We start from the raw sequence: 13,295 nt of genomic DNA, 5'->3' as shown, positions 1-13,295 counted from the left end.
TCTTTTCCTACTTTGAGTCAGATTTCAGAATGTTTTTTTTAAAAACTGCCCCTCCTACTAGGAAGTGCAGAATTTTTAACCATTAGTAAAAATAAACACCGAGGATTTTTTAAACATGCTACGCAAACTCAAGCCTACTTATCTACCTGTAAATGGTATTATCATTTGTATAGTGCAGGAAGAATTCTAAAAGCTGTGAAACATTAAAATAAATAGGTAAATAAAAACAAAAACAGCAAATCCAGAGCTCATTATTGTATTTGCCAAATATGGGCTGGCACTTAGTTAATAAAGGGAAAAACCCCAAAATATAAAGTGTAATTTCAATTTCACCCTGAAGAAGGCTTAATTCTTATGCAGCCAAAATTTATCAAGTTGAACATGTACTGTTATACAAAAAAAAAAATTAAAATTATAAAAGACACCAACCTTTGCCTGCTGTTGAATAGTAAATGCTGCCAGGACACTACTAGGGAGTTCACAAAGGTGACCAAAGTGCATGGTCAAAGCATGAAGCTCTTCCACCAACACTGATGGTAACTGTGTTTCTAGTTCTTCATATGGATGGAGCATTCCATCATTTTCCACTTTAGAGGGTTCCAGATACCTGAACACACATACACAGACACACAATCAGAAAATGGATCAGAAGCAGCTACACAAAGCTCAGTACATAAGTTAGTAAATTGTGTGCAAATCTCACCTGAAGATGAAAACTTTCACATAATGAAAAAACTCAATACATTGATGTCTGATGCTCGCTGCTTCAGAATGCAAGTTTGCAGCTTGACCTGAAGTAAAAGAGACAAATAGCTTAACGTGGATGATGCCCACACTGTGACTTATGTAAGATATGCATAGTCCACAGTAATTAAACCAGACTACTGGAAAACCACTTTCTTTTCTGAGGACAACTTGGGAGGTGGCTGGTGGCAAACACCCACTTCTAAATGTCATCTTGCCAGAGGGATCCATTTATCGTATCATCTCAGGCACATACCCAGATACAGACAGAAAAGAAGGCATCCAGTCCCTCAGGAAAGGTGGCAGAGGCAAGCAATCAGTGCTAGAAAAATAATTCAGCCATACTGCCCTACTCCCTGTCTGCTTCCAAGACACCCTCAGGAAAGACATGTGTGAACCAATTTCTTGGCATCCTTTTCTCTTGGGGGACTTAAGCAGGTGGACTTATTCGGAAACATGCTTTGTAGGGGAGATGCATGGCGAAAGCTCTTTGTCACCTACTGCACTGGACTGCATGTCCAGGGAAAGGCAGTCGCCTTTGCTCCTCTCCCCAGCTGGCCACTGGGGAGTCTCCCCTTTTCTTGCTCTCTCTCCCCACTTTGTTTCCCCCTCCATTCCCTCCAGGTAACCTTGAAGTTCACGTATGCCACTTGTTATGAACCCCGCAAATAAAGTTTTGTGCATATAAGCCTATCTCGACATCTTTAGAGCAACAACACTCACTGAGTGAAGCAATCAACTGGTGCAAGTACCATAATATTTCAGTGTACAGCCTACTCCCATCACATAAGAAGTCATAGGCTCTGCCATGGCAATGAATCATAGGCTCAAATGTCTCTGTTCTAAAGAAATTTATTTATCAACATTACTGCTACTTTGTAGCAATAACACGTATTTTACCTTAAGTTCTTGGAAGTTCTGTTTAAGAAAAATTTTATATTGCAGTATTTCACTACGAAAATCTTTTGCATACTGTCATAAATCATTGAGCAATGAAAAAAGTGGAACAAAACAGGAACAGTAGAGTGTTAAGAATAGATCAGACATTTTCAGAAAACGACAAAACAACACAGAGCATAAGAAAAGATTTTCATATGGCTTCCACATTACACAGTTCTCAGTACCAAGTCTCCAAATCTCATTAAGTCTGATAGGATATTAAATTAAACGTACAATATTGGTATCTGCATAAACATATATGTACAACAAAGATTTCCTGAGCTAAAACTCTAAACTGGGGTTTTAAACAGTGGCAATAGCACATTTATCTAAGCCATCAATAATACCTAGCACCACACTGCCTGATCATTTTAAATATTTTAATCCTCACGACACCCCTCTACTACTATACTGCTTGTATCAAGGGGGAACTGAGTCACAGATGTATTAGTTACTTGCTCTAAGTCACAAAGAAAGCCTGGTGCAAAGCATAAAATTCAACTTTTTTTTTTCCTTCCAGTTTATTTAACAAGAGGAAGAACAGGATACAGAGAAGAAAACCAAGCAGATGCTTAAATTTAAGGGAAAAAGAACTACGGAACAGTTTCTTGTTGTCCAGCTACCATGTGAAAGTTTAAATGTAATTTAAAATAAAGTTATTTCTACTTACGTATTAAATGTCAGCAAAATTAGACTTTTGATATACAATCAACAAAAGCATATAAAAGCAGCTTGATGATAAATTCATACCAATGATTTAAAAGGCAGAGCATGACAAGATCAAACCAAAATAATAAGAATAAAAATGTGTAAAAACATCCACTTGCACTCTTAGAACACTAACAATTTATCTGTAATGAGAAAATACTACAGACAGTTTATTTCTGAGTAATTACTGAACTTCTCAACTTGCTAAGTAATTCAGTCTTCAATAAGCCCAAGGCTGCAACAATCCTTCAGAAACATACTGTTTCTCATGCCTTAGTATTTAATTGAAACAAAGCATTTTGTAGTGATCCCATTTTATCGATCCTGCTGCAAAGATAAATTAAGTTTGATTTACAGCTCTAAACTAAGCAGATATAACTAACTTGTTTAAATGTAAACCAAGAGAACACTGAAAAAAGTCCCAACCCACTACCTTTGTAACTAAAATAGTTATTGGGAGTTTTGATACAACTTTCCTTTTTTAATTGAAGGAGTTAATAGTTTTGTCAAATTCTACTTTAGAGGTGCCATTTTAGCTCAAGTCAAATTAATGCAAAATTCCCCACTAAGGTCAGTAAGGTCAGGATTGCCCTGTGCACCTATTACACAGGCAGACCTGGTTCCAAGCTGACTCACATTTCCACTATCTATTTTCACACTTTCTTACATCACTTAGTTTCTTGTATTTGTACCCTTACTGCAGGTTTATGCTGGTTATATGTTGTTCTGCAGCACACTCCATGAGCCCTTGGGTCAAGAGTCAAAGCACAAATGTGATCTGTGATAATGTTCTTCTATAATGAAAAGGTAGAGAGATACCTATCTCAATGTCAAATTAAATGTGTTACTTACCAAAATCAGATGAACTCATTTGTACTAGGTCTTCCAGTCTGTAAATCTGTTGCCTAATTAAAGAAATACAAAGGTTTATGGTATTTATATAAGTAAAAGTTGTTTGACTACATTTTAGTAAGGTCTAAACAGAACAGAGAGAGGCAAGTTGTGTTCCTTGCTTTGTGTATCTGAAAAGGCTTACAAAAAAGTAACTAAGGAAAGAGTACTAGTGGAAGGCTACGGACACATCCAAGTGTGAAGGGATGACAATGGATAGACTGTTTGCTTGTTTTTAAAATATTAGAGTAACAACAAATACAAAATTAGCTAAATATCAGGGGAAGAAAAGAAAACAATCACACATACAAAAACCCCAAAAGCCATGCCCTGTAAATGATCTTTCCACAAGCGTAACTGAACTTCATATTTGGCCACAGAATAAACCTCATGGCATAGACTCAGTCTACACTAAATTAATTCACTTGTGAATGAGCACTAGTAAATTTGGTCAGCAGCATTTTCCGCTTCCTGCTTAGGGTGGTCTGCTGCTTAACTTGAGCACAAAAGATAAACAGCAACAAATATAGTAGAGTAAAAGGAGAAAGTGTTTCTAGAAAAGTTAAAGCTCAGTTCAGTTTTGGAGAGGAGAGTATTTTTAAAGAAGCTGCTAACTGCTGCTGCAAATGAAAATTAAAAAAGCTGTAACATAGGTTAAGTACTCAGTCATATTCTGCAACATTTTTTCTGCAACTATTATTTTCAAGTGGTCTTTAAGTATAATCTCCACAGAGATAACGTGGTACTAAACTGAATACATGAGAAGTGCAACTGTGTGAGACACACTTTGGGAAAAAAAAAAAGCTGCATTAATTGAGGAAGGAGTTCTCTACCTCATTTCTTACAAAAGTCAAAATGGCAACTATCAAAGGATTCAAAAACAGGATAATTGGATGCAACCCAGATCAAATGTTCTTATAAAAAAAAAAAATTAAAAATTGAAAACTAGGAAGTGCCCACAAGGATCCAAAAACCCAGGTTGTAACCTGCATGTTACAGGGCAGGCACACATTAAAATTATCTCACTTAGCTCTTCTTTCCTTGGATAAAATCATGTCAGCTACCCAACATTACTTTCAGCCATTTAGGTGGGTCATAGAGGTTTTTTGTTTTGTCTTGAAATCAAAGTTGAATTTTTGCATGGATTTTTGAAGTATTTCAACCATGTAGAAAGGAAGTCTAAAGCAAGAGGACTTTATGAAAGAGAAGCCACACGGGGGCGGGGAGGGAAGAGAAGACTCCACTGAACTCACAGACAGAATACAGTGGGCTGACAGAATAAAAGTACAAACTAGGCACGAGAAAAACAAAGATACTATCAGTTAAATAAGTCATTTTAATTTCAATTTACATTTTTGTACCTCAAAGATTGATCCTCATGGTTGTTAATCATTAAATAATTTGATTTGCCAATAAATATTCTGACAGTTAATCTGGTACTTCTGTTTATTAATCAATCAAAGATCTATTGTCTTAATATACCCACTTAAATGGTTACATAGCTCTTACTCCCTTTGACTCATACATCTTCAATCACAAAAAATAATCACACATAAGAATTCTTTTTACTGTGCAATTAATGTTTTTAACTTGCAGTTCTGCTTTAATAATTATAATCATTATTATTTATTACAATATTTAAAATATTAACAATCTAATATTTACAGACACATTAAAAAGACTAGGTTTCTGTATTCTGTATTCTATCACGCATAAAAGCATGCATTTAAACAAAGATATTACCTGTACTTTATAAATTGAACTATTTACAGACACCTTGTCCTCAAGATCATTATAATTTGTACTTAACATATATGATTTCTACAATGGGAAGAGGAGTTTTCCTACTTTCAGTTATCAACTGGTCTATAAATGAAAGCGTTCCATTTTATGACTGAACAAATGAACTGAAAGAGAGAGTATCTCGTCACCCCAAAAGACAGCTTAGCAACCAAACTCTCATAGCCAAGAGTTCGCTGAAATCCATTACTCCTACCAGTTCAGTAGGTTTTAAAACATGAATAGCTTGAATAACTTAAAAACCACAATAAAATAATAATTTTGAACATGATGAACATGCTTGAACATGATCATTAACATGATCAAAATGTTCTTGTTGAACAAGATGAACATAAATATTATGTTCATCTCTATTACAATTACAGAGTGGTTTATATTACAGAAAAAAAAAAAAATCGATTTAATTCAAGAGATCAGCTACATCTCTGTCCCACTGCCCTGTGATTTTACGTTAATAAACAGATCAGACTAAATGCTGAAAGGGATACAGTGTTTCTTTTAACTACCTTATCCCCCTATCTCCTTCATTATCAGATTTTTTATTTTTATTTTTTAAAAAGACAGTGAAGTCAAAGCTTGCATCAAACAAGCAACGCTAAATACTACTGGTTTTAATACACTTCCTGTCATCTATGCCATCATGTTTCAATAAGCCAGACCCCATTAATGATGTTTCACGTCATGCCCTTGGTCATACCCTAAAGGGATGGAAGAATCCACTACAATCAAAAGAATAATGGAGTCTATCGCATATATTTGTGGAATCTTACAGAAGCTCCTCTCCCATACACTCTCTGTATGTGCTGTACATTCTGAGGATTATCAGTAGCAAAGAGGATTATCGGTGATCTGTGTATTTGCATTGACCAGATTAAACATCTACATTGAATTAGTCAAACACTGAGTAACTGTATCTGAAGAGATTGCTGAAGCTATCCTAATCCAAATAATTGGACAAACTGCTGCATCCAGCATTTACAGTATTTGATTTTTAACCTCCGCTTTTCTTTATGCACAAAAAAAGGACTTAAAATCTTCAAAAGACAACTTTAATTACATCAGTAGCACAATCTCATTCAAGGATATCTTACATAGTTTATTCATATATTCTGAAGCTAGAGCTTTCTAAATTAATCACAACACTGTTCTAAAATGACACATCAGTTTTCACCTGGTGATGGCTAAGATATGCACCACACTTCTCAGAAATTTATTATTAAGCCACATAATATTAAAAAAATCTGTGACACAAAATTTACCTCTTCCTGTAATTTCATCTGTGTCTTATCCATCACTTTCTGGAGTGTTAGAGAGCATAATCTTTTTGGACGTATTGCATGGCCCACAGTCTTTTATGATTTTACTATCAAAAGCTTGAAAAATTTGTTACATCCTTAACGTGGGTATAATTACAGAAGTGGATTAACTATAAAACACACTAACATTATCATACCTAAGTAATCCAAAGAGAAGTCCACAGGATTCAACTAATGCTGTTTCAGTAACCCACTGAAAGCCAAACATTTCCACTACATCATCTTCATAGTCATTTGGAGAAGGATCTAGTCTCAGCAAAACCCTGTAAAATAAAGCCAACAACATTCATACATTCCCCAGTAATAATCCTATAGAATACAGTATTTACAGCTGGCTTACGTATCACTGATATTTTATCAATATATCAGCAACATGTATACTATAGATAGAAAGGAATAGCAGTGCTCTCAAAAGACTTTTCTAGCAATATAATATATAGTACATAAAAAGACAACTCCGAGCTTCAAGAACATAAAAACATGATATAGTCACAGGGCACAATATATTTTATAAACAAATAAAAATAATGAGCTACCACCTTGAAGCATCTTCATCCTTACAAAGGGGCTGAGACAATATACAGTGCCCTTAACAGAAGAGGCTGGTACATTAGGTAACATGCTCCACTGAAATGTGTTTGGGACTTCTCAATGTACACTTCTGGTGGGTTGACCCTGGCTGGATGGCAGGTGCCCACCAAATCTGTGCTATCACTCCCCTCCTCAGCCAGGCAGAGGAGAGAAAACGTAATGAAAAAGCTCGTGAGTTGAGATAAGGTCAGGGAGAGATCAGTCAGCAATTACCATCATGGGTAAAATAGACTTGACTTGGGGAAAATTAATTTAATTTATTACCATTCAAATCAGAGTAGGGGAATGACAAATAACACCAAATCTTAAAACAGTTTCCCCCCACCCTTCCCTTCTTTCCAGGCTCAACTTCGCTCCTGATTTTCTCTACCACTTCCCCCCCGAGCAGCACAGAGGGACGGGGAATAAGGGTTGTGGTTTGCTAGTCTTGTTCATATCTTTATTGATGATCTAGTTGAGGGGATCGAGTGCTCCCTCCATAAGTTTGCAGACGACACCAAGTTGGGTGGGAATGTTGATCTGCTGGAGGGTAGCAGGGCTCTGCAGAGGAATCTGGACAGGCTGGATCGACGGGCTGATTGTTCAGTCTGGAGAAGAGGAGGCTGAGAGGAGACCTTATTGCTCTCTACAACTACCTGAAAGGGGGTTGTAGTGAGGTGGGTGTTGGTCTCTTCTCCCAAGTAACTAGTGCTAGAACGAGGTGAAATGGCCTCAAGTTGCGCCAGGGGAGGTTTAGACTAGATATTAGGAAATATTTCTTTACTGGGAGGGTGGTCAAGCATTGGAACAGGCTGTACAAGGAGGTGGTGGAGTCACCATCACTGGAAGTTTTCAAAAAATGTGTGGATGTAGCACTTCAGGATATGATTTAGTGGGCGTGATGGTGTTGGGTTGATGGTTGGACTTGATGATCTTAAAGGTCTTTTCCAATCTTAATGATTCTGTGATCATCACAGGTTGTTTCTGCCGCTCCTTCCTCCTCAGGGGGAGGATTCCTCACACCCTTCCCCTGCTCCAGCGTGGGGTCCCTCCACAGGAAACAGTCCTCCACAAAATTCTCCCACATGAGTCCTTCCCACAGGCTGCAGTTCTTCACAAACTGCCTGGGTCCCTTCCACGGGGTGCAGTCCTTCAGAAACAGATTGCTCCAGCATATGTCCCCCGCAGGGTCACAGGTCCTGCCAGCAAACCTGCTCCAGCGTGGGCTCCTCTGTCCACAGGGTCACAGGTCCTGCCAGGAGCCTGCTCCAGCGCGGGCTTCCCAGGGAGTCACAGCCTCCTCCAGGCATCCCCCTGCTCTGGCATGGTGTCCTCCCAGGGCTGCAGGTGGATAGTCTGCCTCACCATGGTCTTCATGACAGGCTGCAGGGGAACCTCTGTCTGCTCCAGTGCCTGGAGCACCTCCTCCCCCTCCTTCTTCACCGATCTTGGGGTCTGCAGAGCTGTTCCTCTCATATATTCTCACTCCTCTCTCCAGCTGCGGTTGCTGTTGCGCAGTAACTTTTCCTCCTTCTCAAATATGTTACCCCAGAGGCGCTACCACCATCGCTGACAGGTTCAGCCTTGGACAGTGGTGGGTCTGTCCTGGAGCCAGCTGGCACTGGCTGTATCACAGTGAAAGCTTCTAGCCGCTTCTCACCGAAGCCACCCCTGCAGCTCCCCACTATCAAAACCTTGCCACGCAAACTCAATACAGCACTACATGCCTAATAACTAATGCTAGAACATACATTTGCTCCTTTATATACATTTAATAACATTTATATAGAACACATTCACAAAAGAACATTAATAAAAGCACACTTTTAGGTAGGTGAACTGATGAGGGCCACAGAATGTGACTTCATTATTATAACAAACTAATACAAGGCTATGACTACCCTTTGCCCTGGCTAAAGAAAAAAAATAAATAAAATCGTAATTACCATATTACTCAAGGTGGAGAAAATCAGACATCTGTATAGATTGTTAAAACATTACTGATTGTGCAAATATAAAAATATTTCACTAATGTGCTTTCAAAAAAAAAATCACAGCAAGCTGTATAATAACAACAACAAAGTCATCAAAGCAAATTATTTCAGAGGTTTCCCACGGACTTTCATAAAATACTTCAGCGTAGATGAAGCTGAATTCACCAAAATGCAAGAAATATTTCTATTTTTAAAAGTAAAAAAAGGTACTGGGCAAGCACTTGGTTTCCACTATATTACACACCAAATTCATATCCTTCTTGAACTATGCACTATTACCAATTCAGTTCTCAGACGCAAAAAGAGCATCTGCTGAATAATCAGCTCAACCTCCCACAACACCTTTAGTTCATTTGGTAACTACCTAAACATTCCTCTGTTTTGAAGCCTTTAGCAATTAAATCCAGTTACTCCCGTTCCCAGATAATGAATGACAGAGCAGTCCCTCACATGTAGGTTTTTCCAAGAATTTACAATCCAAATAGACAGGGTGACTAAATGACAGGAGAACAGTGTTTTCATGACTGCAGTGATCTCAGTAACCTGTCTACATACAAGCTCCTGAGTAAGTTTTCACATGAAATTGTTTCTGTCATGGAATGCTTTTTTGTCAGTGTAGAATCCACTACTGATATGCTCATGTAGACGCAGGCTCTCTTAATCCTCTACCTAACATCAGTCTGAATGAATGTGCTCTGATCCAACAAAATAAAATATGATAAATAAAGTAGGAAACTGGGGAAGTGCAGTGAACCCCCCTTTAAGGCTTTACAGAAAAGGCTGTTGAAATGAAGGTTAAAAACCCCCAAAGTAAAAACAAAAATATGAGGCTTGGCTGGAGAAACCCACAGTAAGTATTCAAGTTCAAAGGGAGGGAGGGAGAGAGGAGGGGACAGGAAACTGAGAGTCTTGAATGCTTAGCTCATGTGTTGGGGGGGGGGGGGGAGAGAGAGAGAAAGTACAAAGAAAGATTATGCTTTTGTAGGAGAAACAAGACAACCCCTACAGGATCAGCAAATGGCACAGAAAAAGTTGGATCACAGACACTAAAGAAGATATTAACTAAACCAAAGTAACATTTTAGAACCTCACAGAAAATACTTACTTGTTATGTATGTGACTTCCAAACCTTAAATCTAGAACGCATGCTAAGGTATAGCTTTGAGAAAGATAGTCTTAAAGCTACGAGGGGCAGTCCCAGTGATCTGGGGAAGCTAGGCAGAGCAGGTTTGTTTTCTATCATGTGGAAAAGAGAGAAAGGGCTAGCACTGAATAAAGTATATGACTGGAAGAAGCAGTGCTGCAGCCGCCTCAGAAATTTAAGGGGGTCTCAGATGCCGTTGCCCAACAGGCTGTTTTTTAAGTGTCCTAACAGGCCTGTAACAGGTCCTTTACAATACCTTAAAGTAAGTTCACAAAGCTAGGAACTGGACCTAGAACACTGTTCAAAGCGGTGTATCAACACAATTGCCCTTCCCATTTTGATATACCACCAAGTTGATCTCAAGATCATAACAGCTGAAGAACAAATTGATTTGAAAACCCTGTCAGCATTTAGAGGCACCAAACATCAGTGGAAAGAACATCTTATAAGGGTAATATATTTGTAACTCCAAAAAACCCCATACCTCTTAAGAGACCCTCTTGCTAAGTAAGACTCTGAAGAGAAGCTCGTCCCTCCATTTTGGTTGTCAAAAGCACAGGAAAAACAAGACGGCTTTGAGTTCTCATTCTCCACTTCCATTGCCATCTCCAAGCTTTCAGTGAGAAATGAGGGTGTGGAGGAAGCCACAAAGTCATCATCCATTGTTTCCACCTGATCCAGAAAATAGATAGATAAATTAAAAAACACTCATAGTGCTTTTTCAAAAAAATTTCTCATTGTTACAACTCCCCATAATCCTTCAGCTCAAGTGAGGACAGAGATCTGACTAACTGTAACATCAAACTAACAGAGAGAATCATAGAATAACAGGTTGTAAAGGACCTCAAGGATGACCTGGACCAACATTTATTGGTAAAAGCAGAGTCTAGACAAGATGGCCCAGATGAATCTTAAGTGTCCAATGTTGGGGAACCCACCACTTCCCTGGGGAGATTATTCCAATGGCTGATTGCTCTCATTGTGAAAAATTTTCCTCTTGTGTCCAATCGGAATCTCCCCAGGAGTAACTTGTACCCATTTACCCCTCATCTTTTCCATGTGAGTCCTTGTAGAAAAGGAGTCTCCATCATCTTTGTAGCCACCTTTTAAATACTGTAATGTAGTGACAAGGTCTCCCCTAAGCCTTCTTCTCTAAAGGTTGAACAAACCCAGTTCTCTCAGCCTTTCCTCATGTGGCAGATTTCCCAGTCCTTTGATCATCTTTGTGACCCTTCTCTGGACCCTCTCCAGCCTGTCCACAACTTTTTTGCATAGCGGGGACCAAAACTGTAGTATTCCAGGTGTGGCCTGACAAGTGCTGAGTAGAGTGGGGTAAGGACTTTATCTCCGCTGGTGATGCCCTTGTTGATGCAACCCAGCATCCTGTTGCCCTTCTTTGCTGCAGCAGCGCACTGTTGGCTCATATTCAGCTTGTTGTCCACCAGGATGCCCAGGTCCCTTTCCACAGAGCTGCTCCCCATCCGGGTAGATCCCAGCCTGTGCTGCACTCTTGGATTATGTTTTCCCAAGTGCAAGACCTTACACTAGTCCTTGCTGAACTTCATAAGGTTCTTGTTAGCCCACTCTTCCAGCCTATCCAGGTCTTCCTGCAGGGTGGCTCTCCCTTCCAAAGTGTCCTCTTCCCCACTCAGTTTGGTATCATCGGCAAACTTCATCAGGGTACACTTGATACCATCATCCAGCTCACTTACGAAGATATTAAACAGCGTTGGGCCCAATATGGATCCCTGGGGGTCCCCACTTGTGACAGGTTGCCAATTTGAAAAGGAGCTATTTACCACTACCCTCTGGGTGCAGCCTGTCAGACAGTTCCCAACCACTGCACCGACCACTTGTCTAGACCGTAACACATCAGTTTCTCTACAAGGAGGCTGTGAGAAACCATATTGAAAGCCTTGGAGAAATCCAGGTAGGCAACGTCCACTGCTCACCCCACATCAACCAAGCAGATTACTTTGTCATAGAAGATGATCAGATTTGTCAAGCACGATATGCCCAGAGAGATACCATCAAGAAAGGCAATCACGGTCTCATGCCCTGCCACATAATTCTGTTGCTTTATGCAACTTCATCTTCTTCCATCACGGCCTGTTCAAGGAGTCACATCAGTGAAAAGCTAACCCTACAAAAACCAAAATAGGTTCATATTCTTCCAGTTTAGCTCTTTAAATTGATTAGTCATGAGATTAGACTAGCACTAGGGCAAAATAAGAGGCAGGAATACATTACAAGTCATGGGCGAGCTACTTTCACCAACACTTCATTTCATGACCAGATTAGCTATGCTATGAAAATACATCATGCATTACAGGCTCCCAGTTGTCCTTGACTTTAAGGTAATATTACAGCACAAGTTCCTTCTAAGAAGCAGTAAATATACCCCACAAGTTTTAAAGCTCAGATGATGATTCTGACAGTTCAAGTTGGAAGTTTCTATAAGAAAAGTCTGACTTCCCATGAATCTGAAAAAAAGAGAAACAAAAGCAAAAAGAGAAGGAAGACTGTGTCCAAAAGAAGCTCAGGGTATACTTAACACTAGCGAATTAATATTTTATACAACATACTGAAAGAGTATAACTAGGCAACAGGTGCCACAAAGTTCTACAATAATATGCAAACAATATAATTAAAACTATTAACTCTAAATTAAAATTTCAATTTCATTGCTGGCAGGTTTTGATGCTGTTCTTGCAGAAACCAGTTTACGCCGTTGCTAGACGTTGGTAATAGAGAGGCTTGACTGAAAAATGAGCTCAAGGAAAAAAAGAAAAGTTTCTGTCCAACTTTCACCCATTCATTCACAATCCTGCAGTGCAGTCAGCTGAGCAGCAGAAGCAGTGGCAACTCTTAAGTGAAAGGATAGCTTCAGCGCTTGAGTTTACAGCAGGATCCTATGCATTGTTGGGTTAGCACAGAAATAAGCAGCTAAAGGGAATGCCTTATATCAGAAGAAGAGTTTCTAAGGAAGGTCGGTTTAATTTAGGGTATCAAAACTTCCCCACACGATAGAAAACACTGGGAAAAAAGTACAAAAAGGGCAGCCCTTCGCGGTCGCAGCTGACCTCAGTTCAGTACTTGTCTATCATGCCGCTGACCCAGCAGAACCAATTACTGACCTTAAGCCCGGCGGCCTTGGTGAGCCACGCCGAAGAGCCACTTCCCAGGCGG

The 13,295-nt window shown here is 39.4% G+C and overlaps 1 protein-coding gene across 1 annotated transcript in view; it reads right to left on the bottom strand.

Annotated features, from left to right (window-relative positions):
- The window catches only part of MMS22L (MMS22-like, DNA repair protein), a gene marked incomplete at its 5' end in the record, with an annotated part of 94,736 nt that extends 83,958 nt beyond the window's left edge, over positions 1–10,778 (bottom strand). The window contains 5 exon segments of the mRNA XM_010288514.1: positions 430–607; positions 704–791; positions 3,244–3,296; positions 6,536–6,661; positions 10,591–10,778. Coding sequence (XP_010286816.1) covers positions 430–607; positions 704–791; positions 3,244–3,296; positions 6,536–6,661; positions 10,591–10,778 — 633 coding nt within the window.
- Between the last annotated feature and the right edge of the window lie 2,517 nt (positions 10,779–13,295).

This window comes from Phaethon lepturus, unplaced genomic scaffold (assembly GCF_000687285.1).
Source record: "Phaethon lepturus isolate BGI_N335 unplaced genomic scaffold, ASM68728v1 scaffold3696, whole genome shotgun sequence".
NCBI classification, from domain to species: Eukaryota; Metazoa; Chordata; class Aves; order Phaethontiformes; family Phaethontidae; genus Phaethon; species Phaethon lepturus.
Note: the sequence above shows the minus strand (reverse complement) of the source record. Positions and strands in the feature narration are given on the sequence as shown.